The sequence below is a fragment of the Ptiloglossa arizonensis genome, chromosome 5, assembly GCF_051014685.1.
Source record: "Ptiloglossa arizonensis isolate GNS036 chromosome 5, iyPtiAriz1_principal, whole genome shotgun sequence".
Lineage (NCBI taxonomy): Eukaryota > Metazoa > Arthropoda > Insecta > Hymenoptera > Colletidae > Ptiloglossa > Ptiloglossa arizonensis.
In genome coordinates, this window is record NC_135052.1 from 19,005,771 (window position 1) to 19,014,225 (window position 8,455).

Sequence of the window (8,455 nt, forward strand, 5' to 3'; positions counted from 1 at the left end):
CGCGACACATAACTCGCAACTCCGAAACCAGGTCAAATAGGACATATATTCGTACGAACTTATTTTTCCGTATTGAAGTGGTAAATCCACCCCTGAAACAAGTTTCATGTACTACAAGGCACTTTGTAGAAGAATCGAAGAATCATTAACCCTCATAGATCATCACTGATTCAAACCCTATTTCGTATCCCAGTTCTAAAAATAACTTCATTCCTATCCTTAAACTTTTTCAATAGCAAACACAACGCCGATATTAAATCGCGTTAATACCTAAAATTTATTAGTTCAAACTCTAATTCGTATGTTCTCAAAATAACTTGGCTATATAAGCTTCGTCCCTATATAATCTTCGACAAAAGCAAACACAACTCCAACGTTAAATCACACTAAAACCTAATGTGCAGCACCAATGCGGGGTCAGTGTAGAAATTTCGCCACCAAACCTCACATTCGAGAAATCAGTTTATTTCGATGAACCTAATAGTGGAACACCTGAAATATTCGATTGATCCTTCACGTACGATGACCTTGATCAATTTTCCGTAGGGGATGATTTTCACGTGACCAATCTAAAGTTTAAACACACTTCGATTTTATAACTGTTTTCAACTTACTACCCCGTACTCACGTACTCTCCGTCAACGAGAAGAAGGCTAACGAGTGTTTACTCCCCCACTCTAATTTACAATCTACTAGTTTCCCCACTATCGAACGTGATGTCGCTATTTGCTAAGGACGATGACGAAAGAAATTTTTTAAGTTTTCAAATTACGTTCAATTTTGACTATCATTTTTCTGCTTATCTATCAATACCGAAGTATTTTCGAGAAAATTACATTTGGAGGTGTTGAAGTAGAGAGTTCACTTTTTAAAAAGATTGTTGTACGAGTTTTCTTCAATTCTGTATTTTAAAGGTATATAATCTTTTACCAATTTTTAGTAGTAAATTTATAAATAGGGATTTTATCAAAGTTAATTTTTCTTGATTTAAAAAAAAAATTCAAACTTTTGAGTTCAAAAAGATTTTAACTTCTGACTTAATAAAAATTCAAACTTTTTATTTCAAAAAATTTTAACTTTTGACTTCAAACAATTCAAACTTTTTACTTCAAAAAAATTCATACTTTTTACTTAAAAAGAATTCAAAATTTTCACTTAAAAAGAATTGAAACTGTCGATTTCAAAAAATTCAAACTTTCGACTACAAAAAATTCAAACTTTCGACTTCAAAAAATTTAAACTTTCGACTTCAAAAAATTCAAACTTTCAACTTAAAAAGAATTGAAACTGTCGATTTCAAAAAATTCAAACTTTCGACTACAAACAATTCAAACTTTCGACTTAAAAAAAATTCAAACTTTTGACTTAGAAGTCAAAAATTGACGTAATCGTCGCGAAGCATGGGGCACGTACGTGAGGGATTAACGAGAAACTTTCGCGACGAACCGGTTGATGACAAACCTAAACAACACGAAGCTTGAAGGGCTGATATCGCGTACGGAAGAGAGTCAATGAAAAAAAAAAAAAAAAAAGAAAAAACGTAGTAGATCCAGCACGGTTTCCTGCAAGCACTACCGGGAAACCGGGGAGCGCAAAAATTGTGCACGGCAATCAGTAGATCTAGAGGACTGGGCGAGACAGGGTGGTCTCGGCAGGGTGGGTGGTCTCAAATCGCAATTTTGGCAATTCCAGAACGGGCTGCAGGAGGGCACAACAGCACCAAGTGACGACCTCCGACCTCGCCCTCTCCAACGACGACGAGTGTGACAACCAGGTACAGAAAATCGTTCGAGACACCTTTTCGCGCCACCCAGGTGCCTCGAAGTACTCCCGGGCGCTGTTAGGCGAAGCGTTGTGTCCCTAACCAGAGAGAGAAAGTTCCCGCGCTCAGTCGGTGATACGAGAACGCGGTAAAAGGGATCTTTATCGATTTCTTTTCCAGGACTACGAGGACGACCTGGAGAACGGTCGCGGGCGCAGACACAGCTCACCGGGTGGTTCGCGTGGCAACCCTAGAGATTACGGTCATCACCATCTTCATCCGGACAATCTGGTGAGTCGATGGTTTTACCTTTTGCCGACCCCCACCCCCACCCCACACCCCTCGGGACTTTCCGCGCGACGATGCATCCCTGTTTCTGTCGAAGTAAACCCCCTTTCGATTCGATTCTGGAATAAATCGAACCGTTACTTCCGAATCACTGTCCGCGAGAGATATTAAATCCAGGATGTGATAAATGTGACAAATCGGTATTGATATCTCGTATCGAGGTAAACAATCGAGTACCAAGAATCGAACATAACCTCTTACTTCGGATCCGTGAAAACTAACCTAAATTAGCATCGATCCAACCAATCGGTCGATACTTTTTATCGAGGCGAGTAAAGTTTTAATAGAGTTTCACCAGTTGACAAATATAACCTCTTACTTCTGGTTCCGTGCGTGAAAAATATTGCTACCGCAAATTGTAATTGGTTCGAACTTGTTGATATTTCATATTGAGGTGAACGAAGTTTTAATGGAATTTTAAAAACCAACGAACATAACCTGTTACCTCGGATTGCGTCCGTGAAAAATATCGGCAACCTCCAAATTGTAATTGAATCGAAATGGTTGATATTTCGAGTTTTAACTAAGTTTCAAAAATCGACAAACATAACCTATTATTCTTGATGTAATTCGTGCAAATTATTGCATTTGATTGATACTTCGTATCGAGGTAAATAGATTTTTCATCGAGTTGCAAACGCTAATGAACATAACCTATTCATTCGGATTCTGTATCGATAATTTAAATGTAATTGATGCCAAGTAATTACTCGATATTTCGTATCGAGGTAGAATTTCAAAAACTCACAGATTACCAATTGATTGAATCAATTGGAAGTGCAGGAATTTTAGTGAAAATCAGAAATAATTTTAGTCTTTTAATTTTACCGATTTGAAGGCACAGTGCCCGCTGTGTGCGGAAACTACACAGTTGTATTCCTTAAGTATGTACACCAAACGCCTTTGGGCGTTCATCGCACGTGGCGTATCGAACGTTTGTAAAAACAGCGCGCAAAATGTTAATTTTTTTTTTTTTCGTTCGAATGCAAACTTTTAACACCACGTGGAACTAAATTGTTCAAACTCAACTCCGTGTATAATCAAATTCTCCGAACTAAATTAAATTTCACGATTATCGTTCGATCGTTGTAAACGAATCGAAGACAAAGAGAAAAGTGTTACCGGAACGTTGTTTAATCGCGTAACCAGAATCAAAAACGTTAATTAGTTTATCTCGGTAGCGTAACGATGGGACAAAGACAACGGAGAAAAACAAAGAAAAAAATACCGAACGATTGCGTAATCTGTCGCGTATAAAATCGTCGTTGTGTGAAAAGTATTTCGCGACTTTCTAACAATGAAGTGTGCAATTAAACAAAACTTCCTTGTTTAAAACGGTCAACGAGAAATTGCAAATTCACGTTTGTGACTTTCCCTTTTTCTTCGACGGTGTACTGACTTATAGCGCAACGATTCGAATCGAATCGTTTCCAGTTAAATCACCATTGAATAAACACTCATCGCGATGCATATTTTATCGATGGGTATACAGTCAATGAAACTGAAATTAACACAGGTGTATACGGGCAGCGAGGTAGTAACGCAGGCGAATTATCTCAATTACGAATAATTGTCGGGAGAAACTGCATTTAACGTGGGTTAATGCTGGTGATTGGGAAATAATGTAGGTTAACGCGAGTAATCGTGAAATAGTGCAAGTTGGCTTGGGTAACTGAAAAATAATGCATATGGACGATTGGAACATAACCGAAGGTGAAACAGGAAAATAAAAAAAAAAAATAAAATAACGCGGTTAAATGCGATCGTTCGTGAAATAAGGCGGGGAATTGGGCCATAATCTCGGATAACGCAGGTTGATTGGGAATAATACTGGTAAACGCAATCGTGTGGAATGTATTACCTGTTAACGTAGATAATTGAAAAATAACGTATGTCAACACGAGAGAGTGGATCATAATTCTGATTAACGTGAGTCGATAAGAATTAACGTGGATCGATACAATAATATAGATCATATATCGAAACGCGGAATTGGTAACTGAAAATTAACATAAATTGACGCAGACGAGTAACAACAAACGTTAACGTCGATAAATTTAAAAGAATTCCGGTAAGAATATTTATTCCGAAAATTACACAGGTATTAACGAAGGAACTAGATAAATATGAAGTAACCTAGGTTAACGCGAGTAAATGTAAAAAAGGGAGAGTAATTTTAAATAATAAGAAATAGGCGAATGGAAATGTTACAAGTAAAATCTGCGATGATAAAATGGCACGAATCGTTTAATCTGAAGTTAACCGGGATTACAAACGATAGCGAAGTTGTAATAAATGTGAACCAACGTGAACTTCGAACGAAAGTAACGCTGTTCAAAGTGAGTTTTCCTCTTTCCTTTCAAACAAGGAATTGGCACAAACATTTCACCGTACTCGTATAAATAACATTTCAAGAATTTCTTCAAACTTTCTGCTCTCGCACGCGTCGAATAGTTTCGTGAATTTTTGAAAATGTTTTCCTGCACGCAACGTGTGAACCACGTTGAATCATTCGATAAATGATCGATATCGAAAACACGAGTGTGGTGTTTCGAATCACGTGGACAGTGACAATTCACCGACGATTGGCGTGATCGCGAAATATCATCGATGTACGCAGTAACACGAAATCGATTTTAAGAACAGTGCGACTCGCGACGTATTGTGCACTTATTAATGAAAAGAAAGGAAAGGCAACGCACGTACGATGCGCGTATGAGAGCAGAACAAATGGATAATTGAGATAGCCGAGAGGTTTCTCCGTGACTATTGAAACTTAATGGTCGGTATGTTTAATAAAAATAATAGTGAAACTTATGGAAATGGTACTCTTTAACGCTGAGAAGTATCTACACGTGGATACAATCTCACTTTGGTAGGAATAATCTCGTACAAGTATACGAAAGGATTCGTGAGAATTGAAAACTGTACAAACCTTCTCTTGTTGTACTTTAATAATCTCCAATTTAGTGAAAAATAATAGCGAAACTCACAAAAATGTTACTCGTTGATGATTGAATAATAAAAAAAAAATATCAACACGTGGATAATTTTACTTTAACAGAAGTAATTCTGTACAATTGTACGAAAGGATTTGTCAAAATTGAAAACTGTACAAACCTTCTCTTGTTGTACTTTAATAATCTCCAATTTAGTGAAAAATAATAGCGAAATTCACGAAAATGTTACTCGTTGATAATTGAATAATAAAAAAAAAATATCAACTCGTGGATAATTTCACTTTAACAGAAGTAATTCTATACAATTGTACGAAAGGATTTGTCAAAATTGAAAACTCTAAAAACCTTCTCTTTTTATATGTTAAACACTCCCTTAAAAGAATAATAACGAGACTCGTAAGAATATTACTTGTTAATAATTCAATACTTAGAAGTACCTGCACGTGGATAATTTCATTTACCAGTTGTGATTAATTTTGTACAAACGTACGAAACGTTTTATCAAAATTGAAGACTTACTGTTATTATGTCTTAAACTTCCTTTGAAGTATTGTTCTTCGCGTGCGCTTTAAGGGCAATTATTGTAATCTTTGTCGAACGATTTCGTATCGCGCCGATCTTTTCTATCCTCGTTCTATCGTTGCTGGCTCTTTAATTCGCATTATCGATTCCTTCGTTACGATAGATTTCTGTTCCGACGAAGGTAATAGGATTGATCAGAGGCAATGAACCGTGGCATTTAAATGAACACGATACCGTTAACTCGATCGTTGTCCCGCAAGAATCGACCAATTAAGGAACTGTTGCGTGTAACGAGCCACCCTAATTAGTCACCAAGTCGCGATTGATTTGGAATACAAGACGCGCGCTTTGATTAGACGCTCTAATCGTAAGTTCCACGCGCGTTCTATCTTCGTTTGTTACGCCTACAAACTGTCGTGGAAGCATTGAGTTCGTTCAAATCGTTTCCAGTGGAATTGAAACGAACATAAACTTCCTGTGTAAATATCTGTCTCGCTAATGATAGTGATCGGTCTTCTTTAAATTTAAATTTAGAATTTAACGAATCCCCGAAAATTTCCGTGACAAAATTCACGCCTTCAAACACGCCCACTTTTAAATATACATCCACTTCTACAGACACACCCATTCCTTCAAACACGCCCACTTCTAAAGACACACCCGTTCCTTCAAACACGTCCACTTCTAAACACACATCCACTTCTGCAGACACACCCATTCCTTCAAACACGCCCACTTCTAAACACACATCCACTTCTAAAGACACACCCATTCCTTCAAACATACTTACTTCTAAACACACATCCACTTCTAAAGACACACCCATTCCTTCAAACATACTTACTTCTAAACACACATCCACTTCTACACACACATCCATTCCTTCAAACACGCCCACTTCTAAAGATACATCCACTTCTACACACACATCCATTCCTTCAAACACGCCCACTTCTAAAGATACATCCATTCCTTCAAACACGCCCACTTCTAAAGACACACCCATTCCTTCAAACACGCCCCCTCTACCTTTAGCAACGCCCCAACTCCTTTTAGTCCCTCCCTCTCTCTAGGCCACACCCCCTCCGGTCTCTCTAGGGTTGTGTCGAGTTGAAAACAATGTTGCGGAATGCCCACGGATTAGATCAACATCGAGTACATTTTTCTTCAATTCTTCGTAATTTGATGCACAAGGCTTGAAATTTCTACACGTTGTTGCAACAGTTTAAAAAATTTTATATTGTAGTTTCCGATTCCTCTTACTCGTGTAGTTTACGTCGAATTCTGTATTATCGATCTGTAACGAAGAATATTTTACGAATTGAAAATTTTGTAAAATACCGAAAATTGAATTATCAATGCGCAGTTGACACTGTTCCCCGTGTACAATTTTCGTAATGTACATTTTCAAAAATTGCTTCAGCGAATACAAACAGTGTATTACCGAAGTTCCGTTAAAAATATAAAAAATGATATTTCCTCGAACCTAATATTACTCTCGTTGAATAAAAACCAATTACAAAAATTGATATATTTTTTAATCTAGAATTATTCTCATTAAACGGAACCAAGTATCGAAAACGTTGTTTCTTCGCCACACCGAATTATCTTCCGTTACGTTTACACTCTATCCGATTACACAAATTGAAAATAATCCTCGAGGACATTTTTCCACGAAACGAACGAACGGTTCACGTTGCTCGATTCTCAATGCCAATCGCAATTATACGCGATGACATGTATCGCCTCACGACTAATCTCGGCCACTCTCGAAATAACGTCCCCCTAACCGCGACTATTTACGGCCGGTGCAATTACCGGCGCAATTAGCGTATTTATTTCTTCTCGTTAGCCGCGTTCGCCGCGACGCAAAACGACGACACGATTCTTCCTCGATCGCGCGATAAATTCCACGCGGAGACGTCACTCTCGCGTCGACCGTTTGTCCCAATGTCCCTGCGATTAACGAGATCTCTCGCGAGAACTCGTTCCCGGTACGGACGATGATCCAGAGCGATCGGTTGGATGTTCTCACGGGTCCATTCCGGAACGAGCTCGATTTACGGGCCCTGATCACGCCAGCTCGGTACGCGCGCGCCGCATCGCGTATATCACTCGTACACGCGCGCGCGTATCGCAGATCACCAGACCGGGGGCCGATGGAAGAAGGTGTTCTCCAGGCCTGAATTAATTATCGACGTGCGATCGATCACGGTGCCCAGGGACTAGCCGAGCCCGGATCGTCTCCTCGAAACGTCTCTATTCCACGATGGTGGTGTCTGCGTCGATGGACTTTTACCGACCTTGATTCAGGGGGAGATCGTCGACCGAGCGCGAACAGTTCTTGATATCCTTGAAGAGAAGCTACGAGATTGAGGAAAGCCCAACCCTCTGGTTCGTTGCTTTTTAATAGTGTACGCGAGACGCTCGAGGGCGCCACTTTGGGGGATCCAACGATCGGACTGAATCGAAACCACGTTGACGAACCGTGGAAAATTTCGTCGCCATTTTCCTGCAACTCGTGCATTAGCTACGAACGAAGGTTCTGGGGATGAACTGTGCTCCGGAGCTAGGGGGAAGGATCTTGGATTTTGTGGTAGAGTTTTCTGAAAGATTTGAAATTATTTGGGTTTGCAGAGGAATTTTTTAAGCTTTAAAATTTTCAGTACTGGTATTTTTAACGATGGAGAGATTTGGGTGGATTTACTTTGGAAAGATTTTAACAGTGCAGTAGGGAAGAATGTTGGATTCTGTGGTAGAGTTTTCAAAAGATTTTAAATTTTTCAGGTTTGCAGAGGCCTTTTTTTTTAGTGTTATAATTTTTAGTACTGGTATTCTAGGTGATGGATCGATTTATGTGTGT

The 8,455-nt window shown here is 38.9% G+C and overlaps 1 protein-coding gene across 7 annotated transcripts in view; it reads left to right on the top strand.

The window, feature by feature from the left end:
* The window catches only part of Dysc (whirlin protein dyschronic), a 226,673-nt gene that overhangs the window by 151,579 nt on the left and 66,639 nt on the right, over positions 1-8,455 (top strand). For 5 of the 7 annotated variants that reach the window (XR_012992002.1, XR_012992004.1, XR_012992003.1 and 2 more), the window contains 2 exons: positions 1,693-1,774; positions 1,943-2,053. Coding sequence is in view for 2 of the 7 variants with exons in the window: in XM_076311025.1 (XP_076167140.1) it covers positions 1,693-1,774; positions 1,943-2,053 (193 nt within the window). In the remaining 5 variants the exon portion in view is untranslated. The remainder of the gene's footprint in view (positions 1-1,692; positions 1,775-1,942; positions 2,054-8,455) is intronic. The other 2 variants (XR_012992005.1, XR_012992006.1) reach the window with 1 other exon arrangement.